The sequence below is a fragment of the Pararge aegeria genome, chromosome 9, assembly GCF_905163445.1.
Source record: "Pararge aegeria chromosome 9, ilParAegt1.1, whole genome shotgun sequence".
NCBI classification, from domain to species: domain Eukaryota; kingdom Metazoa; phylum Arthropoda; class Insecta; order Lepidoptera; family Nymphalidae; genus Pararge; species Pararge aegeria.
Window position 1 is genome coordinate 3,903,755 of NC_053188.1, and position 25,175 is coordinate 3,928,929.

At 35.1% G+C, this 25,175-nt stretch overlaps 1 protein-coding gene across 1 annotated transcript in view; it reads left to right on the plus strand.

Annotated features, from left to right (window-relative positions):
* Nucleotides 1–24,901, plus strand: part of LOC120626445 (sodium- and chloride-dependent glycine transporter 1-like) — a 37,580-nt gene extending 12,679 nt beyond the window's left edge. Inside the window, exons 4-12 of the mRNA XM_039893970.1 lie at nt 1,041–1,257; nt 3,636–3,750; nt 5,032–5,211; nt 9,097–9,286; nt 16,579–16,778; nt 18,941–19,072; nt 20,848–20,982; nt 23,362–23,514; nt 24,773–24,901. Of these exons, the coding sequence (XP_039749904.1) occupies nt 1,041–1,257; nt 3,636–3,750; nt 5,032–5,211; nt 9,097–9,286; nt 16,579–16,778; nt 18,941–19,072; nt 20,848–20,982; nt 23,362–23,514; nt 24,773–24,901 (1,451 nt within the window). The remainder of the gene's footprint in view (nt 1–1,040; nt 1,258–3,635; nt 3,751–5,031; nt 5,212–9,096; nt 9,287–16,578; nt 16,779–18,940; nt 19,073–20,847; nt 20,983–23,361; nt 23,515–24,772) is intronic.
* The last annotated feature ends 274 nt before the right edge of the window (nt 24,902–25,175 follow it).

The following is a 25,175-nucleotide window of genomic DNA, read 5'->3' on the forward strand; positions in this document are numbered from 1 at the left end:
GTCCATAATCAAATGCGATCTAACAACGTGATTCAAAACAGAGCAAAGTTAGGCTACACACTGAGTGCTGCTATTTATATATGAAACTAGCTGTTGCCCGCGACTCCGTCTGCGTTTGATATTGTTTTTAAAGTATTCAGTATCGCTAAGCCTTAAATGAGTATAGTAGTATATATATAACATGTGACTGTCAATTAATTATAGACAAATAATTTGCAATAAAATAAAATTGCGACTATAATTAAAGATCTAAGCTATCCTATCTCTTAAGTTGGACCAGACTGCTCACGGTGTGTCAATTTAATTTAAAATCGGTTAAGTAGTTTAGGAGTCCATCGCGGACAAACATCGTGACAGGAGATTTATATATATTAAGATAATAAGACTATGAAAGCACCTCAACAAAAGCGCATAATGCTTAATATAATAATTCAATTTGGCTGTAAAGACGTTTTTATATAACTTTTCATTGCAAAATTTGAATAAAAGATAAAACGACAATAATTTCACAATATTATCTCACAAGACTCAAAATTCAAACGGGAAACTTAACATTCTTCGTACATAGAAATAAAATAGAATCCCTACTCACAGTCGTTAAAAGTATATTGAAGTCGTATATTTATTTTATGACTGACGAGTAAATTATAATCGTGGGATATACCTTTATATATAATACGAAGAGTGAGTTTTTGTGAAGGGTATCGTTTTAAATTTGAATCTTGACATTTTTAAACGGATTACCATTAACTTTAAATAAATAATTGTCGATAGGTTTTAAAATGTCATATTTTAACATCTCCTGAGGACGCTCCGGTTTCGGAGAGAAACTTGCGTAGAGGGTACATTGCCGAAGATCTGTTTGGTGTGGAGTATATAATATAATTTGAAGAAATTGTAAATTACACCACACAGATTCTCCTGCTTTTGCAAATTAAGCTTAATTTTCATAATATATCATGGATTTCCGCAAAGTAACGCCTGCTTCTATCTAATAAGACTCATGATGATGCAGGCTACAATTATTCGTATTTATTTAGTCTGTTACAGCGGTTCCTACGACAAAAATTGCAGGGAAAACAACACAGGCGCAGCAACCGATCTCACATACTACATGCGTCGCTGCATGAGCATCGGGGATATATGCAAACTGACAGGGCTTCAACCCTACGATGGGAAAAACTGTTGGAACGGAACGCAAACTATCCCGTGGTTCAACAATGTCAATAGAGTTTTGGCATCAGAGGAGTACTATAAGTAAGCATAGTATTCTGTTTCGTAACAAGTTATTTGAAGCTTTTTGTGATAGAGCTCGTTCGGGAAGTAGGTACTGCTGATATGCTTATTTCTGAAAAAAATACTTATTTTCAAAAAAATCACAAAAATCAATTGCCAGTAGTCTCCACATTTAGTTTATCATTTCTGTATTCATTGCTACATATATGTCTATGCCTCAAGTTGATTGACACAAGGCGACATTTTTAAAAGGCCTTGTTCCTTGCATTTCTTGCACAGTTTTGCTCTGTTTTTGCTCTTAACCTCAGGTGGGCTATCTTATTTTTCCTTCAAGCATTTTAGAATCATCTTCATAAATATACCCTTCCAAGGTGTTGTTTGCGTTTTTGTCCGCGTTTATTAAGATTCTTTTGCAAATCCCGTGAGAACCGTTTTACTTTCTTGGGATAAAAGTAGTTAGCTAGCTAGTATCAATTTTACTCTCCGTCCTTTCAACTAACTTTATACTAAAAATCAAGTAGTTTGTTTGTTAAGTCATGGCGTAAAGTAAGTTAAAACAAACACATTTTCGCATTAATATTATTTAATTAGGCCCACCAATCCGTACTGGGCCAGCGTGGTGGCCTTAGCCCCTTCTTATTGTGGGAGGAGACCCGTGCCCTGTAGTGGGCCGGTAATGGGTTGACATGATGATGATGATGATTAGTTAGGGTTCATTGAGATAGATGATCAGGTTCTGATGATGGCGCTGAAAATAGGATAGTGGAAAATTTAGTTGAACACTAGTATACCTGTCGAGTGCTCTTTGAAATCTGGAATGCCCTTCCAGCTACCATTTTCCCCAGTGCCTACAATATGAGTACCTTCAAATCAAGAGTGAATAGGTATCTTCTAGGCAAGCGCAATCAACCTAGGCTGCATCATCGCTTGCCATCACGGGTCTCCTCCCACAATAAGTAGGGGTTAAGGCCGTAGTCCACAACGCTGGCCCAGTAAAGATTGGTGGACTCCACACACCTGTGAGAGATTATGTAGAACTCTCAGGCATGGAGTTTCCTCAAGATGTTTTCCTCCACTGTTGAAGCAAGTGATATTTTAATTACTTAATAAAAGGCACATAACTTAGAAAGTTAGAGGTGCGTGCTGGGATTCGAACTCGGCCCCCCGAAAGTAGGAGCTCCTACCGACTCGGCTATCACCGTGTACTTAACCTTTTAAATACTTTACAGGCTAAGGTACTTTTTTCAAACATTTGAAAGTCGGTTTATTGGTCTAAGTATTATCTATAATGGTATAAACCAACATCGATTTTATCATATAGTCGATATTAAGTGAACTTAAGTCGATTATTAATTGATAATTTATACGATTATGAACTCTTTCAATGCCAAGGTTTATCAATCGGTCAGTATATGAATCATTAATTATCACCAATATCTATGAATTTTATCGATACTATCATAAATCACAGATTTTGCTCTTTCCCGTATTTGATAACGAAGATTGTGATTATGGTCGCACGTACAAGTTATATTAGCTATGCGTCGCGGTTTCACCCCATGAGAAAAAAAATTTCTTCTTAATTATATAGAAATATAAGATATTTAGAAATTTTTAGAAAAACCGCGTCTTGCGTCGTTACTCTAGTAGTATAATAAGAACATATCATTAATTATATTGTACCCATATTTGTCCTATACCGTAGCGTTTTCCCCATCCATTCGAGTCACTCGGTTTTGTCCGACGTGGTTCGGATAATATTGTCATGTCGTAATATCGCTGGCCGTTACGCTTGTTTGCATCACGTGATAATTAAATGTGACTTCTTTCCGATACATTGAGAAGGTGAGCTATTGCATAAAGCATTGATTGCAGTGCTATTTTTAAATGTCAGCTTTTTTGACATACCTTTATGTGCTTAAAATAAGGATTATAATTTATAAAAAAACGTCAACAATATTAAAATAATATTGATTCTGGCAATGATAGTAAGTAAACTTCCAAGGGTCCTTCTAAGGGTTCACGGATGACACAATTTTGTTTTTATTTTATCGACATCTCAACCCATTTCCGGCCAACTACAGGGCACAGGTCTCCTCCCACAATGAGAAGGGGTTAAGGCCATAGTCCACCACTCTGGTCCAGTGCGGATTAGTGGACTCCACAGACCTTTGAGAACATTATTGAGGACTCTTAGGCATGCAGGTTTCCTCACGGTGTTTTCCTTTACTGTTGAAGCAAGTGATATTTTAATTGTTAAAACGCACATAACTTTAAAAGTTAAAAGTGTGTGTTGGCATTCGAACTCGGCCCCCGAAAGTGAAGTCGAAGTGAAGAAGATGGGGGAAGATGGGGGGGGATTCTTAAGTACTTTCTGTAAAAACTTTATTTATTTGCAGTGAACGAGTTCTGGGCAGAGGTGAGGCGACATGGGAAAATTGGGGCTCAATGCAATGGCATCTAGTAGGCTGCCTTTTCTTCTGTTGGCTGGTCGCCTTCTTGTGTGTTATCAAGGTTTGTAAATAAGCGTAGCTAGCACATAACAGCCAGTGGTATGCATATATGGTATGCAGATAATATAAAATGGAGAAAAACTGCAGCACGATTTATAAAATATTAAGGGTACGTATCGTACGATCTATAACTGTATGCTAGTTATATATCGTATAAGCTAGTTATATCTCGTACAATATATAACTAGCCTGCCCTTTCCTAAGTTTCTTTAACGTGTACTGTGGATTTTCTTTCCCTGTATGCACGCCACTGAAAACAGGCCGCGCTGAAATCATCGTTCCTATATTTTAGACGTTGTTTTTTTTTAAATTATTTACATAATTTTCATATTTTACACATAGCAATTACAAATATGTAAAAACTTTACGAATTATTTTGATGTATAATATTTATAGGTTACAGTTATTAGGTTGGTACAATTGTTCATTGACTACTGAACTAGTATTAACTGTGTTTCATTAGTCAGCCTTCCTCAATTACACAGGTAAAATTACACAACGAGCAAATAGTGTGAGATTTTAAGAAAAAAAATTTATAATAATAGCTTGCAAGTATGTTTATAGTGGTGCTATGTATATGTAAATATATCTAAGGTGTGTGTAGTGAACGTATGCAAGTGTGTTTAGTATACATGTTTGACATTAAAAGTAAAAATTATAATTATAACATGCAAGTATGTATATAGTTGTTTTATGTATATGTATGCATTTAGGATCTCTGTCAGTACAATTATCACTAATACCTGATAATCACCGTTACTTTACAGGTATCGATAATCAATAATTTAGAGGTATCTAAGGTATTGATTATCGATACCTGATAGCAATTATTACCTGAGATGTAGCAATTATTACTAGGTGGTAATGATAATGATCAGGACCGACATACTAGTATGTTGCTTTGCAAGATATGAAAGGAAGTTAAATTGTCAGCCGGTTGGCGCAGTGAGCAGCGATCCTGCTTTCTGCGTCAAAGGCGGTGGGTTCGATTCCCACAACTACAAAAATGTTTGTGTGATGAACATGAATGTTTTTCAGTGTCTAGGTGTTTATCTGTATATTATAGTATTTATGTGTATTATATTCATAAAAATATTCTTCAGTCATCTTAGTACCCATAACACAAGCTACGCTTACTTTGGGGCTAGATCGCTGTGTGTGTACAGCGGTGTGCATAGAGGGTATGCACAGGGTATGCAGATGATATGGTGTGCCTGTAATAAGGTCTACTCTAATCAAACGGCCGTGTAGTGGGTGATGATGATGATGATTGGTTTTTTAGGGTGTGCAATCGGCCGGGAAGGTGGTGTACTTCACAGCTCTGTTTCCATACGTCATGTTGACCGCTTTACTCATTAGAGGAGTAACATTAGAGGGCGCTGGCGACGGTGTCTTGTTTTACCTGTTGCCTGATTGGGAGATCTTATTGACTGCAAGAGTTTGGGGTGACGCAGCTTCTCAAGTAAGTTATTTTCTGACATATTAGTTTACTATGTATTTATTTATTTATTTTATTTATGTATATACAATTGCACTTCAAATATTGCTATACATAGGTCTCCTCTTTCATAGGATAGAAGGTTTTAGAGCATAGTCTCTCCAAGCTGCCGCAATGTGGGTTGGTGGTTATTCGTTGGTTGCCCAGTCCTCAGAAATAGTTATCCCCGATGATCTTTGAATTCACGTTTTTTACAATTTCTTTAAAAGATGCTAGAGGCGATAAAACAAGATTTAAGATATTTTTTAAGATTTTGCAGTAACTGGAGTCAACAAACTAGTCAGTATAAACAATCATTACAATACGTAGCACGAAGTTTTCATACACATAAGGTCTTAGGTTGCTTAGGTGGGAAGTCCTTTCAGCTAAATATAGCTATTGCCAGTTCGGAAATAGTTTTGGCGAATTCCCTTTCAAGTTGAATTAAATATATATTATTTAACTGCTTCTTGTTGTCATAACTATGTAACCACGTGACTACATGTTTGGATGAAAACATAATTTTCTATATGGTATGTATACCACAGATAAAATTACAGCAGTATATCTACCATATATTATATGTTAGATTAACTACTTTAAATTTTTTTTTAAAGTAGTTAATCTAACTTTTTGAGATACAGCCAGCTGGACGGACGAGCTGGTAGACAACAGAGGATTCATAATGGGGTCCCTTTGGGTACGAAAAACTAAAACTAATGTCAACGTTTCCGATCCTACTTATGCGAGCAGTGACCCTAATCAGTAATATTCGAAGTAAAACTTGTAGTTTAAGACAATTTTAATCAAACAAACACGCAATATCCCTTTAAAAAAATAAAGAAGTTACTGCACCATTTCACAGTTGAAAAAAACCTGTTTATGGGTACTAGAACTGGCAGCAATATATGTATATAAATAACCAACTGCTGCCCGCGGCTTCATACGCGGTTTTTTAGTTTTTCATGAATCCTGGGGGAACCTTACATTTTTTCGGGATAATTTACAGATAGCGTAATGCCTATTTGTTATTCTATCTCCATTTCAAAATTCAGTCAAATTGGTTCAGTAGTTTTTGCGTGAAAGAGTAACAAACATCCATCGATCCATCCATACAAACTTTCGCATTTATAATATTAGTAGGATTTGCCCTGCCTTCCTCAATTTGAGTACTCTGGTATCTAAATAATATTTTGATAATTAACTGATAAGGGTAACTATAATAACGTGTCCCTATCTACGACGTTTATCAACTCATTGACGCACGCAACTATAATTACACCGGGTTAAACTATCCATAAACCAATATTTCTTTTTTAACCGATACGTTTTTTTTTTTGTATTCACATCAATTTTACAGTGTGTCTTGGCATATTTCCTCTTTTCAGTATTCCATACTAAATGCCAAAACCTTCTAAAAAAACACCTAAAATTGTAATAATGATGGTAAAAGATATTATCCGTCTGTCCTAATACTTAAAAAGAGGTTGTCATATTGCCACTAACTCCATATTTGGAATAGTCTTACGAACTAAACGTAAATATTATAACTAACATTTAAGAATATTTGTTTAATGACCTTTCTGAAACAGTATTGAGCGGTGCATCAGAGAAGTGCTGATCTAGTATTCGAAACACGACAATAGGCCATTTGGAATTTAATAATTGCTATTTTCAAAATAATTGATGCACTTCTGATTTACAGCCTTGGATCACCATTACGTGATAATTAAATATGAAGTGTAGTTTAAATCTGTCCCGAAAAGCTATTCGGTCGCCCATTAAACTTTGAAAACTTGTCTTGACAAACATAAATCCCTTAAAAGGATTTATTAGTAACAATTTTCTCTTAAAGCTGATCGTACATTTTCATGTCTTACGCAACGTGTCGTACATACTTTGCGGTATGTCCTGCGCGCAACAAATTTTTTATTCATCCTCTTAAATACAAATAGACAAGGAAGAGAATGGAAGCTCTCCACTTAGATAACCTTAAAGATACACAAAAATGTTATACCTAATGGTATGGTTAAAAAATCCAGAATCGAAATTTTTTTATATTTTATTCAATATTTTTTTTTAGTCTATCCTAGTACTACTAGACGGCCGATTGGCGCAGTGGGCAGCGATCCTGCTATCTGAGTCCAAGGCCGTGGGTTCGATTCCCACAACTGGAAAATGTTTGTGAGATGAACATGAATGTTTTTCAGTGTCTGGGTGTTTATATGTATATTATAAGTATTTATGTATGTTATTCATAAAAATATTCATTAGTGGTTTAATATTAATATGATTAATATTAAAAAGGCAATGTTTCTATATATGGCTCATATACGAATTAATATTGAAATTTGGCATATAGCTTGCACCCTGGAGGTGGAAATATAACTTTTCATCCCTGAATATCACACCAGGATATCGAAATTGCGGTCAAGGGCTAACTCGTAATGGAAAAAAATACTTTAAATTTATAATGTATTTACTTTTGACCATGTGTCGTTAAGACGGCATGTTCATTTGAGTAAAACAAATTTACTAATACACAGGATTTGAAATTTCCAAAAACATAGTTATGAATTTTAATAATAAACATAAATAATAACTTTGGTGTTTTATTTTCGTTGATACACTATGTCACTCGATGTCCAAGATTTTAGACGAGCTTAAAAAAATGCGTGCGGATTTTCAGTGCGGACAAAAGGGCTACCCGCCTTAATTCTCTTGCTATACCTTCAAAAATACACAACCTAAGACATAATAAAGTTAGAAATTCGAGCAAATTGTGTGGCTATTAATAAAAAGTTACAAATTTATTCACGCTGTTTTATACAAGGCAAATTTTCACCACGTTTCTTCGTCATTTTTTTCACTCAAGCTACTGAGCGACTTTAGAAACTTCGTCGGAAATAATTTAGCAAGATTCTTCATGCTTTGCTTTTCCGTTATGTTCAAGGAAACTTTTAGTTAAGCTGTCCAAACGCTAAACAAATACATTTCCAATACATTTGCTCGTTAAACTGCTTTTCTTTTGGTTAAAGAGCTCGTAGATATTTAATTACTTTTCTGTTATACTCTACTAAGAGTATTTATTTACTTATTTATTCAAAGCACCACCAACAGAATCACATGTAATACATTACATGATAATAGCCTTAGTTATTGGAAACACGTGTGATCCAACTTATAGGTAGCTACAACATGCTTAATAACTAATACAAGTCGACGCTAAATGAAGATGGACACTAACACGAGAAGAAAATGTAAAAAAAAAATGTTTTTTTTCTTTTGATATAATTTTGTATATTTAATAATCAAAATTATTTATATCTGCTGGGTTCAGGCCTTCTCAAAGTAGATTGAAATTAATCTCCAAGCTATGCGTGTTGGAAAATTGTCTTGATTTACTTATCTCACCTGGTAGCAAGTTATGATGCAAACTAAATAACGGGGTGAACTGAATATGGCAATTATTGATTTCTACATGGCATCGTAGCGGAACGTTAAATCGCCTGGTAGTTTGTCTTTTTCGGTAGGATGGTAACTTGCCATCCAAAAATTGCATGTTAGTAAGTATAAGAAGCGGTGATAACCCAGTGAGTAGGACTTCGACTTCACTTTCGGGGGCCGAGTTCGAACTTTTAAAGTTATGTGCGTTTTAACAATTAAAATATCACATGCTTCAACGGTGAAGGAAAACGAGGAAACCCGCATGCCTAAGAGTCCTCTATAATGTTTTTAAAGGTCTGTGGAGTCTACCAATCCACACTGGACCAGAGCGGTGGACTATGGCCTTAACCCCTTCTCATTGTGGGAGGAGACCCGTGCCCTGGTAATGGGTTGATATGGTAATATACTTGTTATTTTCAACAGATCTTCTACTCCTTCGGTGTTGCTTGCGGGTCTCTCATAACCTTGGCCTCATACAACAATTTTCGCAACAACTGTCAGTTCGACGCGATATTCGTCTGCCTCATGAACTTCGGGACATCCATATATGCTGGGTTCGCGATATTCTCCGTACTAGGCTTCCAAGCTCAAATGATGGGAGTCAGCGTACATGGTAAGCGTTTACATCGTATACTTATATATAAGCTGAAGAGTTTTTTTCCTTTAATTGAATGCGATGATCTCAGGACCTCTGATTCTGATTTGAAAAATTCTGCCTGTGTTGGATAGCCCATTTATAAAGGAAGGCTATAGGTATCATATATCATCACACTGAGATCAATAGTAAATAAATAAATATACTAAGACAATATACACATCGCCATCTAGCCCCAAAATAAGCGTAGCTTGTATTATGGGTACTAAGATGCGTGAATATTTAAGAATAATATATATAAATAATTAAAAAATACAGATAATCACCCAGACACTGAAATCATTTATTTTCATCACACAATCATTTTCCAGTTGTGAGAATCGGACCCACGGCCTTGGACTCAGAAAGCAGGGTCGATGCTCACTGCACAAATCGGCAATCAAATATACAATCGTAGAATAGCACCATTGACAAATGTTTCAAAATCGGTGTTTTTTTTCCTTTTAAGAGCTTCCGCTGCGTGCGCTGCGTAAACGGTTAAAGTTTTGATAAAATCATGTATGTGATACATGAAGTTGTTCGTCTTTAAAGTTATAAAAAGAGAAAGTTTGTTTGTTTGTCTATCAATAACGCAGCAAAAAAGCAACGGATTGATGTGAATTTTTCACAGATATAGTTTATGGGCCGGAGATTGACATAGGCAACTTTTGATCCCGGAAAAAAAATCTAAGTTCCTGTGGGATGACACGCTTACGCTTATGTTGTGACCTTCAATCACGCAGCAACAGATCAACAGATTTGCCTGATTTTTGGCATAGCGATACTTTAAGAGCCATAGGCTACGGCTAGCATGGGCTACGTTAAGTCCTGAATAAAGCAAAGTTTATGTCAGATATCAATTTAATATTATGCAACATTTTTATACACATAAACCAAATAAAGAAAAAACAAAACGAAATCCAATATAACAATATTGCATTCTCAATTCAAATCCCTAACGAACTCAACTTGTGGCTCGGCGCGGATGAAAATGTTAACTGTTCATCTTTTTTTTTAGTTTGTCTGTTAGCACTCGGGTTTAGGTTTTTTATTTGATCCAACCATCAAACTTTTGGTAAACTTAAGTTACCTGTATTAAATTTTTTTATATATGTTTCATTCAGTACAAATTTGCCTTGTCGGTAAATTATAGACTGAAAGTGGTACGTGCTAATTTAATCCAGTTCTGGTCAGCCGTTCTGGCGTGATTAACGTAGTATAGATTCACAAATAAACTAAGTTATTATCTCCCAAACAAAACATATATTTTTCATCATCATCTTTATCCACTACAGGGCACGTGTTTCCTCCCACAATGAGGAGGGGCATAGGCCGTAGTCCACCAAGCTGGCTCAGTGTGGATTGGTGGACTCCACTTTTGAGAACATTATGGAGAGCTCTCCGGCATGTAGGTTTCCTCACGATGTTTTCCTTAACGGTTTCAGCAAGTTATATTTTAATTGCTACAAACTCAAACGACTTAGCAAAGAAGTGCGTGCTGAAATTCGAACTCACTCAGCCCGAAAGTGCTATGAATTTTTAATATAATTTGTCTAAAAACAAACAATGTACAAATATATATCGTCTGTAATATGCGGCGCGGTTGTATTCAGTTTTTGAACTCTATCTCGTTATTTATCTTTGTTTGTAGCAAGGTAACTTTACATACGAAATAAAACACGACCCAGCGAATATTGATCCGTTGGAGTTGATTAATCCATTCTGATTGGTGCACTCCTGATCGCAGTTACTTATACAGTGCTGCTCGTCTAGTGAAAGCATTTTTATTTGTGGAACGGCTATTGTTTGTGAATATGGCGATTGCCATTTTAATTAGACAATTATTTGCATTGGTTAATATTTATTCAGCGTGGATACAACGTGAGAAATATTTTAAGTTACCGATGAATTATACTTTGAATAAAGACGGAACAGTTATTTAGTGTTCATGTTCTAAAATTAATAGACAGGAGCTCCCTGGCGAAACGGTGAGCGCTGTGGTTTTAAGTGGTTGGTCCCAGTATCTAGGCCTAGTTTATAAGAACTTTTGATTCGTCAAGTCACACACACACGCACACACAAAACACACACATTGGCAACCATCCGTAATATCATATAAAAGATAGACGAAACGTAATACACCCTGCCACGTATTGATTCGTTGAGTTGATTAATCCGTACGGACTGCTGCTTGCCACGGACAGCACTCTGTAAACAACTGCACGTCCGAGCGTTCAATTGACCGTAATTTTTCAACTACCCTCTCTCTAAACAAACATATTCATTGTTTTCGCTGTTCGCAGTACAACCAGTGAGGTGTCAGACATCACAAGACCTAATAGAGCTTTTGAAATTATACTTCTCTATAAGTTGGCATTTAGCTGTAATCTCAATTTTTCGTAAGAGATGGTGCAGTCTAAGATGGTAGCGAACTAACCTGGGTATATCGATTATATTAAACCCATACCTCTAATTGGTATCTACACTTCATCGTACCGGAACGCTAACTTCTTAGTCGATAGGGTTCTCCTTCCACAATGAGATTGGGTGAGCCCGTAGTTCACCACGCTAGCCCAGTGCGGATTGGTGGACGTCTAACGCCTTTGCAAACATTATGGAACTGTAAGGAATGCAGGTTTCTTTACAATGTTTTCCTTTACCGTTTAATCAATTGAAACCGACACGCTAAACTAAGTTTTTAACACATATAACTTAGAATAGTTAGATGTGCGTGACCCCGGGATGTGACCCCCCCTCCGAAAATGAAGCTTAAGTCCTAATCACATAAAATAGAAATTACGTTATTTAATAGATAAATTCCAAACGCGTATTATATAACTATATTCATAGTAAAGTTGTCTCTCATCCCATTGCTCCGAAAATCCCGAAGAAATCGTCCAGAAATCGCAATAATTCATCAGTATGTTGTCTGCAGCATAAATGGGTAGAGCAAATAATAGACGTTAATTGATCACTGTTGCTATCCAATTTGGTAATGTTTGTTCCAGTTAATTCAATTTTGAAACTGCGTTATCTCCAATCCTGAGCTCGAGTGCGACACTTAACTAGCTCGCGATTGTGTTTACGTTGACGAAATTAAATTATTTGTGACTAAAATGCTCTCTTATGACGTAAATGTATTGTACATTGCTCATCATCATCCTCACTTCAACCGATTGACATCCACAGCTGGGCATAGGTCTTTCGAAGGGAGTTTTTCCAGTGGCTCCTATCAAATCGCTTGATGTCTTTTGTCTACCTCGTTGCGGGCCGACCAACGCTGCGTTTACCGGGGTCGCCATTCCACCACTTTGGGATCCCAATATCTATCGATTCTCATAGCTATTTGTATTGTTGCAAACATGAATTGTTTAATTATGCTTCGAATGGATAGAGCAAACAATACACATTAAAAGATCACTGTTTTTCAAGTTAAATAAATTTAAATTCGATTAAACTTTAACGCTGTGTAATAAACTACTAGTCTACAACTCTGGGCTAACTAGCGCTGTTAACATTAAAAAATGTTTATTTGTTATGCAAATGGATGGAGTAATTATAAATTAAAAACATAAAATTTCGCTATCAAATTTGGCAACTCTTGTTCAAGTTAAATCCATACTAATGTTACAAATACTCAAGTGTATATATTTGTTTGTCTCTACTTCACGTCATAACTCAGTAACCCAACAACTTGATTTTTGGCATAGAATTATTATGAAAATTAGGCTTACTTTGCTACTTTGCAGCTGATGTTTACTTTACAATGAATAATTCTTAACAATTATTCATTGTAAAGTCAACATCTCCTGAGGATGCTTCGATGTCACATGGTGCGTAAAGAATTCATGGCTGAAGATTTGTTGGTGTAGAGTATAAAGTTGAGAATTACGCAAAGTTACGCCTGCTAATCCTTTTCAAGATGGAGAGTAGTTTAAACTACTTTTACACCTGAAAAAACATCAAATTCCCAAAGGTTTCATCCTCCACGATCAAACTAAGCAACCGAATGACTTATTTACCGCGGGCAGTAACGCGAGGCGCAACTAGTTCATTAAAATAATTCAAATTCGTGTTAATTTAATGTATAGTAAACTGCTAATCCAGATTTCTCGACAAACTAGAGCTTATGTTTTTGTTGATGAAATTGAATGATTATTAATATTAAAATCATTATATTTATTTATTTATTTATTATTTATGTACCATAAATTGTGATTGTGAACATAAGATACATGAAGTGTACAAAGGAAAGCTTATCTCTATAAGAGATCTCTTCCAGCTACCCCAGGATGTGAGTAAGAAGATTTAATTGTGGTATAGGTCAAATAAAGGTACAATATACTTCATAACTACTAAGTATATTTAATATATCTAAATAATAACAAAATTCTACATACTAATACAATAACATTTGAATATACTATATATACAAAATACATAAAAATAATATAATAAATATTTATATAATATAAATATAAATATATATCTATAATAAGTAAACAGTGATAAATATACTATGACAACGATAGATAATGCTCCTTACACTAACACTGATTTAAATAATTTTTCGATGCTAGTTTAACTTTTATATAAAAAAACATTTAACCAATCGTGGTTACTGCACGATTGATGAATAACATACCGACAAGGCTGCTTGGAAGCAGGCCACTCCGCTCTCATCTCTCATAAAACAAAAAAATCCTAAGATTGCTAAACTATAAAATGAATTGATTTGATGATTGCTAAACTATAAATTTAGTAATTCATTTGAGGGTAATTGTATATCTTTTTATAAGAAATCACCAGATGAAATCCTTGAGAACTCTCTCAATAAGTTCAAAGTTTATATAAAACGTAAGCTTGTAGAAAGTTCCTATTACAATATTAAGGATTACATGTATGATAAAAATCTTGGTTATGAATTGCTCTTACTTCATAGGTCAACATTAACTAGACTGTGAGATGGTGATAACAAAAAAAACCTGGCTAAGTTTGTTGTGGGCTCTTCTTAGACCAGGGCGCGTTTGGAACCCTCCTAGCTTTAGTTTTAAGTTAACGAATGCAGTGCAGTTATCACCATCAATAATATTAGTGTAAATTGTTAAATGTATGAATGCTTCATAAGTGCCTGTAATAAGGTCAACATAAATAAAAAAAATTTGAACTTGAATTTTGAATGATGTTGGAACATAGTAATCTGCTGGGTTTCTTGCCGGCTCTTCTCAGTCGAATCTGCCTTCCAAACCGGTGGTAGAGTCACTACAAACAGACTGCCTTGACGTTCCAAAAGTGCTGATAAATTAAGCCTACTTGAAATAAATGAATTTTTAATTTTTAATATTTAGTATTTTATAAAATCAATCAATCTACCTATTACAGTCCTAAAGGAAGGGTTAGCCCATAATCACTACGCTGGGCCCACGGGATGTTTGCAGCAGTTAGTATTTATAATACAGAGGACGCTGCTGATCTACATTATATTCCCTTAGTCGCCTCGTACGACACCCGCGGGAAGAGGACGAATAAAATTCAAATTCAAAATTCAAAATTCATTTATTTCAAGTAAGCCTAATATAAGAAATATATTCCGTTCTTCCGTCACCACACGGTTCCGTCACGTCAAAAGTTATAAAATAGTGGTTTTTAACCTGAACTACTAGTGTCTATGTCGATGAAATAACATGATTTGTGATTTATATACACTTCTGATGTAAATCCTAGATAATACAAATATGTACGGTTTACTTGTAATATACCTAAATGGATACCTAGAGCGAAAAAAAATACTTGTTATAACCTGAACCACTTGTGTTTATATTGATGAAATTACATGATTTGTGATTTATATACACTTCTGATATAAATCCTACATAACACAAAAGTGTACTGTTTACTTGTTATATACCTAAATGGATACCTAGAGCGAATAATATGCATTAAAAGATCGCTGTTAATATTCAATTAGGTAATGTTTGTTCGGGTTAATTTAATTTTGAAGCTGCGTTATCTCTCATTATCTCCCAATCCTGAGCTTACTACACTTGAATAGCCAGCGATTGTGTTTGCTTCTAGTTGTACTATTTGTGATTAAAATGTTAACTTATGCCACAAATTAACTAACATCTACTTTCTATACTCAAACTATCTGTAATCTGTTGATAAGTTGCTTTGCCAAGTGGTTATTTTGTTAAAAAGTTGTATGGGTATTTGTTGTTAATAACAAAGTCGATTATATCCTTAGTACCGTTGCAACGTTATAAGACGGCATGTTAATGCATAAAAGTGAATCAATAAAAACTCATGTTCTCTACCCCACAAAGAACTTCTCTTTCAAGAAGATTTATTTTTTCAACTACAAGTTAACCCTTGACTGTAACTTCACCTGATGTTAAGTTTCGTACAGTCTAAGATGGTAGCGGGCTAAAAAAAAAGACTTTGGCATTTAACTTGGCACCGACCTAAAAATGTTGTAGAAAGTATTTATTTCTTGCTTTTTAGTTGTTTTACAAAAGTAGATATATATAGGTAGATTTTTTTTCTAAAATATTTGTTTAAATCTCTTTTTAGTGGGTAGGTTTGCATTTATAACTTCCGCCGATTTTTTTCAAGACCTCTGCATCAAATCTTCACATAATTAAAATGGGACAACCTCTGAGGTATGATACACCATTGAGAACGAATACGAATTGAGAACCTCCGCCTTTTTTCTAAACCGGTTGAAAATGTTATCGTCTTAAATCGGCGCTCACTGTAATCTTTTCCATCCTATCTGTATGCAAAGAATGTTCACTTTACTGAATCTATAGATAAGATTAAAAATAAAACATCTGATTGATAAATGTTTGCTGAACTTACTGTATTAAAGCTTTAACGTTTTTCTGGCACGTATATATCCTTCTGACACTGAAATTTAGCTAGTATCCGAGCAATCTGTCCAACTTTCCGTCTACCTTTATATATATTGAAATTTTGATGTTACTTATGATAATAAACATTTGAGCAAATAGAGTATTTTCAACTCTTCAAAACGCGGGGTATTGCACTTTTGAACACTTTTTGTTTAATCTACTTTGCAAATAGTTGGCAATTTGCGGATTATAAAATAACCTGGATACTTTTTTGCTACGAAAAATATTGTTTTTGCAAATAGATTAAAAAACTCTACAATAAAATAACTCAAGAAGCTGTTGTGTGACGAAAAAGTAGAGAACTCTAGGGTTGAACCAAACTCACAATAATACAATCTATCCTTTCTTTCTTCTTAACAGATGTGGCTGAACAAGGTCCAGGGCTGGCATTCGTGGCTTATCCGGAAGCGTTGCTCCAAATGCCTATTCCACAATTTTGGTCGATCATGTTCTTCTTCATGCTATTCATACTGGGTCTCGGCTGTCAGTTCGCTGGTATTGAGGCAATCAATACTGCCATTGTGGACCAGTGGCCTCAGTTGAGGAAAAGGTACTGGATGGTAAGTTAATGATAAAATATTATGCTTATAATGTATACGAATATTATGCAACGTGTAAATGAAAACCGAAACACTTCACAGGTTCTAGAGAAACATTATGTACAGTCTCTGAGACTTAACTGTGAAACCGAAACGCTAATAGTTTTTGAGGAAACTACTGCCATAATTTTTCCTCAAAGAAATTCGATACAGCCGTAACATCACATGCAAAATTAAAATCAATTGACTCCCTTCTCTTTACTTGGTACGCGTCGTGTAGAGTATTATGCACGTGTCGGTCTTTTATCTTCAACAGGGTTGTTATAAGTAAACAATTAGAATATTTTGAATTCGTTTATAAGGAAAATAATATGCTTCTATTGATTTCATATTTTCGCAGGGTGGTTTCTTATGAAACATACTTATGCACCGTTCAACTGAATTTCGTAGTCACGTTGTATACAGAAATAAATATAATCGAAGTGTTTTTCTATTGCCACTATTACTATCTGGTATTACGGAATCATAATATAAATTGGAGCAGAAGGCTAGTTTCAATTGACGTGGAATATAATTACCTTCGACCATTGAATTAATATGATACTATGCTACCTACGCTAGGGTTGGCAAGATATGTTGCATATCCTTTCAAAGTTGTATTGTAAAATACATATCTAAATTAGGGGCACTCTAAAAATGAAATATTAATAAAACAAAAAACTGCCATTTACTCGCAAGTTTACTGCTACAAAGTGTATCATAAAAATATTTTAAAAACACAAAACTGTAATCTTCATCAAACAAAAATTGTAACATTTCATTTTAAATTGAAAAAGGTATCGAGTAATCCAATAAAGCTGTGTAAACAAAGCCGGCATCCAAGCGGATTTACATTGCAAAACTACGCCTCAATGGGCTATTGAACTTACGTTTTAGTAAACGGGATATTTCAAAAGGGGTCCAAACCCTATTGTTACACTACTGATAACAATATACAGCTATGTTCAAGATAAGTATAAAGATCACCCTGACGCATCGGTAAGCGCTGTAGTTTCAAATGGGATTGGGACAGTTCCAAATAATTTGGGAATTTATAATTTCTGAATTTTCTCTAAATTTTCAACCTTCTTTCAATCCTTCCCTCGATTCTCTCGAATGAGCTGATCCACAAATATAAGGTCACTCATCGAGCTATGGAGAGGGATTTGTTGGGAGTTTCCCTTAAGGATAGAATTAGAAACGAAGAGATCCGCAGGGGAACCAAAGTCACTGACATAGCTCATACTATTACACAAGTTGAAATGGCAATGGACAGGCCATGCCTATCGTAGGTGCGATGGCCGTTGGATCAGAAAAGTTCTAGAGTCGAGACCACAAACACGCTGCGTAGTGCGGGATATTGTGCTGAAAGGCAGCACGGCCGATGACATAAAGAGAGTGATTCGGATAAGGTGGATGAGGAACCGGACCTGAGGACCGGGTAAGCTGGCGCTTCTTGGGAAAGGCCTATGTTCAGCAGTAGACGTCCGCAGGCTCAAATGATAATTAATGATGATTAATTTTTTAGTCTGGTCTGGTGGGAGGGAGGCTTTGACCGTGGCAAAAACGTGCCGCCGAGCTATTAGGGGTTCCATACATGGGGCTTCAGCACATCTTCAGAGTGCATCATCACTTACAACCAGGTGTTATTGCAGTCTAGGGTTATCTTGTATTGGAACAAATAAAAAGGACTGTTGTAAAAAATATTACTATTTCCTTTTAAAACGTTAATTTAAAAGTTTTAATAATTTTAACAAAGGCCTAGTTCTGAAGCTCTTTCTTATCTGAAGCTCGTGGAACATCTCGAGAAGCAAGTAAACTCCTTCCATTCGAGTTCCCGGTTATTATCAAAAATGATATTGTAACAAAAATGATTAAATAAATAAATATATTTCGGCTATTGCCAATACGCCATCGCCATCTAGCCCCAAGATAAGCGTAGCTTGTGTTATAGATAGTGTGTGGAAGATAAACATACATCGTCTGTGAATTGCAACTGTCTAACTATGACGGTTCATGAGGTACAACCTGGTGACAGACAGACAGACGGACACTGGCGTCATAGCAAAAGCGTCTCGTTTTACACGGGAACGGAACAGAACCCTAAAAAACCGGCTAATCCAATTAAATACGTGTTTTTTTAGGTGACGGCTGGTACCTGTTTCACATGTTTCCTTCTGGGACTACCGATGTGCTTCAGTGGTGGTGTGTTACTATTCACGCTGCTAGATATAAACACCGCCTCCTGGGCTATATTGTTGATCGGCATGGCTGAGGTAAGTTTTTATCTATGCTATTGAAGCTTGTAATATAAGCCTTAGAGGTAGAAAATACTTCCAGCACAGACTACAGTCTAATTAAGTTACTGATATTCTTGAATTATCCAAATGTACAAGCAACTGCTTATTTATTTATTTGCTACAGCATATAATTACAATTATATAGATAAAATCTATTTTTTAATTTAAAAATGCAAGTAAAGTTTAAAGAGTTACAAAGTTTTACAGGAGGTTTATATAAACACAGATATAAACTATATTCTAGCTTATTTTGATAAACTTCTCAGCTTTTTATAAGAAATAAACCCTTAAAAACAAATCGCTTTTCGTCCGCCTGAGTCTGAGAGCTTGCAAATTAAATTATAACATGGACTCGTTTAAGTAATTCCGAGACAATCTTTCCAAGCTGAAGAACTCACCCTAAAGTATTTTGCTCAGTTCGTTGTTTGAGGCGATCTTTTTAGTTAGAGAGCATGTGGCAACTTTTAAGTCTCTGTCTAATTGAAAGAGGTACGAGTATGAGGTAACTTGTGCTGATTTTTTTTCACAAATCTTTAAATCTCTTTATGTCTCTTTCAATATGAAAAAGACATTTAATTAACACATACCCTCTTTCAATTTTATAAAAATTATGACGGATAGAAAGGAGAAAATGTCAGTTTTGGCGTCAGTATAAAGTCTTCACAAGAATTAATTCAATATCTTCAATGTAAAGTTTGACCAGCTAAACCTAAATATTACCACCACTAGCTCCCGAACTAAAGGTATTTTGTCCCCAATCTTTTTAGACAGAATCCAATGAATATTAATTTATTCTTATCTGCGAGTATCTTCAGCCAAGCCCCGAGTGATATGGAGTTACGTAAAGGAACACGACAAGGTTTAAATCACCTCAGCTTTGAGAAATTTGCTCGAGACGATGTCTTTTCTTTGCTTTCATTCATATTATATTCTTTTGTTCATTCTAGAATCATACTATATGCAAGTAGAAGTGATAGCCTAGTACCTAGTAAGGGGTTTGGACAGTCTTTCGGGGTCTTCCCGGCACGCATCTCTAATTTTTAGGAGCGTTGTGCGTTTTAATTTCATTTTAAGATATACCTTGCATTAACGATGAACGAAAATATCATTCACCACCACTATTTAAGTGTAATGTTTTCTTAAAAGTAAACACAGCATATGAAAATATATAATAAGTTACAGTTATATATATAATAACACAATATAACGAAAAGAGAAGGTTTGTGAATGAGAATATAATAACAAAATATCTCACACACTATAAAAAAACAAAATGAAGGAAACATTAAGTAAGGTTCAAGTGGTCCATGACAAAAATGAACTTATACAAACGGTCAGAGTGACTATCAACTTCAGTGCTAATGTGGTTTGGGTCTTACATGATCTTGGAACAGGGAAATTGGCACCAAGAACATGGTTGGATAATAATGGATAATAATTGAGGACAGTCAATTTTTTAGTTGAAAGTAATAAAATTTATTATATGTTCCTTCTACGGCCGGCGGACGATTGGCGCAGTAGGCAGCGACCCTGCTTTCTGAGTCCAAGGCCGTGGGTTCGATTCCCACAACTGGAAAAATGTAATTGTGATGAACATGTGTGTTTTTCAGTGTCTGGTTGTTTAGATATATATTATAAGTAGTTAGTTATCTTAGAACCCATAACACAAGCTACGCTTACTTTGGGTCTAGCTGGCGATGTGTGTATTGTCGTAGTATATTTATTTATTATTTGTTTATTTATTATTCTAGTGTACCGCAGTGTCCTGGAGTTATGGCATCAACCGTGCTATTAGCGATTTGGCGTCCATGAACATGAAACTTGGTGTTGTGATGCGAACGTATTGGAAAGCTACGTGGACAGTCACTGTACCTGTTGCTAGTATTGTAAGTTTAGCTCTTAAATCTATATTATAAAATGCTTTGTTCTGACTGACAAACATCCTGCAGAATAAATGGTTGAACTGAGAAATTTAAAGTAGCAGAATATCTTGACTGCGAACGTTATTACTATATACCCTTCTATTATCACAGATTTCCTGATGGACACTGACACTGTTTGCCTTTTTTTTTCAAACATTTTTAGCAAAAAAAATAATTAAAAAAAATATCTGCGGATGTGCCAAATACATGTTAGTGAGTGTAATGTTTTTATTATTTAATATATTTTTTATGCATAATAGTAAAAAAATGTATTTTATACTCCTTTTTTTATATAAACTACAAGTTTGGGAATTTTTTATACTCCTACATACGCGCAATTTCGTAAAAAAGGGAACAAAGTTTTTGCTTCACGTATGAATAGAAATATAGAGATTAATAGTTCAATGATTACCATTTTAAAATCTACCCACAAAAATAAACCAAATTTTTTTTTTTTTTTTACTAAAAAAAAGAACGCGTTGCGCGTAGTCACGACACCTGTGTCGTACAAAATCAGGACTTTAATCGAATATAGCAACTGTGTAACTAAGTGCTGACAAGCTATCGCAAAAATTCTTCCAGTATTGTAGGTAAGTTTACAATAGGCCAGGGGTCGGCAACCTTTTTGTCGGAAGAATAAAAAATTACAATTTCCATATTCTGGTCAAGTTTTTAAAGAGCCAAAAATATTTTTCATTCCAACCATAAAAATTGCTTGCATAAATAAAGATTTTTGATAGAAAAAACTAATCTATCATCGAAAAATATCTGCTTCCGACGGAGTGAAGACAGTGACGACGTGTGTCGTGGCAAAGAGTTAAATGGTGCCTCATCTCCTAAAAATCAATAGGCACCATTTCAATCTCTCGATTATGAACGTTTTTTTTAATACAATAAAGAACATTTGCTTGTAGGACTAAAGAGCCGCTTCACATCCAATGTTGTCGCATTTCGCAGGTTGCTGACCTCTGGCCATTAATTAAAGAAACATATCTTGTTCTAGAAGAAAGAATTTTTAGGTAGAACGAAACGCGTTAATAATCTATATTATTTTGTTATCTTTAAATGTGTTATATTTTACGTTTGATATCTATTATTATGATTTATTTAAATACCATTTTATTAATTTATTTTAAAACCCATACTAAGCTGCTACGGTTACATGGATTAAAGAAAAATTAAAAGTGAATTTAACTTGCGTAGCTTTACTTAGTTATTTATATATTTGTTATACGTATTGTTATATTAATACAGACAGATATAATGTTTATACTTTACAATAATAATCATTGCATGATTGAAATAGAATTAATTCTTTTAATTTCATTCCAATAGAAGTAAGCTGTAATTTTACCTGGCCAGTGAGATAAGCCCATTATTTTTTAATTTTGTCTATGCAGATCATGTCGACCTAAATATAAAGATCGGTTCCTGCATGTAAGACATATAAGCCAAAGTTCATATGTATACATGTGTTTAAGTATCAAAATATGATGTCATAGCTGATGACTACTTAGTCTCTTTCTGTAAAAAGTAACCTACTTTACTTTCCACCTCACTAGATCTCTTTCACTCATTCTTTATGTAAAAAACATGTCTATCCAAACAAATATTTGCCTTAAGCGTTTATCTGACGTTAAGTAGAAATAGTAAGATACTATGATTATATGATTAGTATGATTTACAACGTCAATAAAATACCCTGGGTCCTCGATAAGTCTTTTATATCGGTTTAAAATCTAAGATTAGGTTATTTACCTAATTATCTGAACTATTATATTTATTCATATTATTTATGTAATTGGAAAATTTTATGCATGTTGATACTGACATGTTGTGATGTAATTCATCGTTATCGTATATCAGTCCACTGCTGGACCAAGGTCTCTCCTAACAGAACGTTTTTTTTTTTAATTTTTTTTAATTCCATTGCAATGCAGTCTATAATGGTAGCGGGCTAACCTGTTAGAGAGTTTGGTACGAGTAACTCGTAAGTCAAGGTTTCTACGCTACATCGCACCGTAACATTAAATCGCTTAGGATTTTTCCCATAATTACCGCACTGGCCAGACAGTGTGGTGAGCGGAGTAGATGGTAGTACCTAGTACAGAGGACGCGGCTGAACATTCTCTGTTATATTCCCTTAGTCCTCGTAAGAAGGCCGCGGGAAGTATTTTGATCCGCTGTCACCACAAGGCAACTGAGAGTTCTCCATAACGTTCTCAAAGGCGTGTGAAGTTCTCCAATCCGCACTGGGCCAGTGTGGTAGAGTACTGCCTAAGCCCTTCTCATTAATGTATTGGATTGATATGATGATAAAGATAAAGATAATTTCCCTTACAGAGTGTCCTAGTATTTGTGTTTGCAAACTGGACGTCGCCGGCCTACGAGGATTATGTCTTCCCCTTGTTTGCTGAACTACTGGGATGGGCTATCGGATTGTCGACACTTGTGTTTTTCCCCATTGGCGTATGCTGGGCCCTTTACCATGGTTATGTAAGTAACTCTTATTATTGCGTCCCGTTTTTTTATTTGTTTATTCGTAATCAACAGTGTTACAATAAAAAATGATTTATAAATACTTTCACTTAAATCTAAGGCCGCAAAGATTACATAATTATATAAGATTTTGAAAAACTGTAAAAGTGTTAGGCATTTTGAATAAATAAATATATGAGAGTTAACAACATAAAAATGTGAACAAGACGTAAAAAAGAAAGGAAACAATTAGACTAAACGATCAAAACAATCAGGCAGGAATTGATTCGTCGCAGCATGTAAAAATGCGCGTATGTGTGTGTGCTTGCGTGCGTGTGTGTTCGCGAGTGTGCTTCTATGTGTCTGTATGTGTGTGTGTTTTTTTTACTACGATCTCAACTTTTTCGATGCTCGCCCATTCTTATCAATCGTCACCACACGGCAAACTGTTAATAAATTTTCATAATTAAAAAAAAAAAAAAAAGGATGAGATCTTCTAATAATTACAAAACATCTGATTCGAACTAAAACTTCTCGTGTATGACTTTCAATATAATGTACATTATTCTGCTAGTCAAGCCCTTTCATCTGATACCCATATTGAGGGAGCTGTGAAAAAAATTGTAATCCGTGTATGTAATGATTTTGTGGCGGCGGCCATTTTGGATCAATTTTCATCAAATATAGCTACGGACACTCAGCCGTTATTGCATGCAGTGCATTGTGTCCAAAAACAGTGAAAACTCCCCGCGCACGCCTCTTTTCTACCCACGTAATGTTGCTAGTTCACAAACTTTTCCCATTTCCCCATTCTATGGTAAACGTTTAGAACATTTAGGGTAAAATATTGACTGTTAACTGCTAAATGGAATGAATTGACTAACATGCTGTTCGAGAAACACTTCTAAAGTGGAGTAGTTTTTTATGCTTTAATAATAGTCGTGTACGGTTTCTATATGCTCTTAAATGTGTGGCTAAGAACACTCCCGATCTTATTTTTGAACCGACCTTTATCGACTTTAAAACAAAAAAATAAACAAAATCAAATTGGTTTTTAACTTTACACCTTTGAACCGGAAGGTGGTTGTTATTCCACCAATATTCCCTAAAAGGGAATAAGGTCGAGACAGGTCGGTCGAAAAAAAAATGTCAATACCACTGTTTACAAACTTGGAGAATATATTGTACCGAATTCATATAACGTGGGATATGCACAAGAAAAAGTGAGGAATAAACACATTATTACATTATATAATAAGGTTTTGTAATTTTGCAGAGAGGGAAAGAACTGTTCACCCCAACATCGCTATGGAAGCCAGCTGTCAAGACTACCGATCCTAATCCTGAACTCTCCAACCAAAACTCTACACGAGCAGAATACGATAATATTGCTTACATATCTTAAGACTAGAATAGCTTACTTAGGGTCTTAAAAATAAACATGGAATATCGTATACGTTTACTTCCTTTTTGGTCTAATGGTGGTTGTCATATTCAACTGCAGATCACGAGGTACCCAGGCGAGATTTTTAGACAATATTATATTGCAAGACAAGACAATGCAAGATTGCGCAAACACAGATGCACTTTCTATTCTCTCTCTCCAAGTTCGATGGAGCGGCATATCCAACACGACCGGAAAGAGTTCAGGCGCAGGACTTGTAACTTCGTGCTTTCCG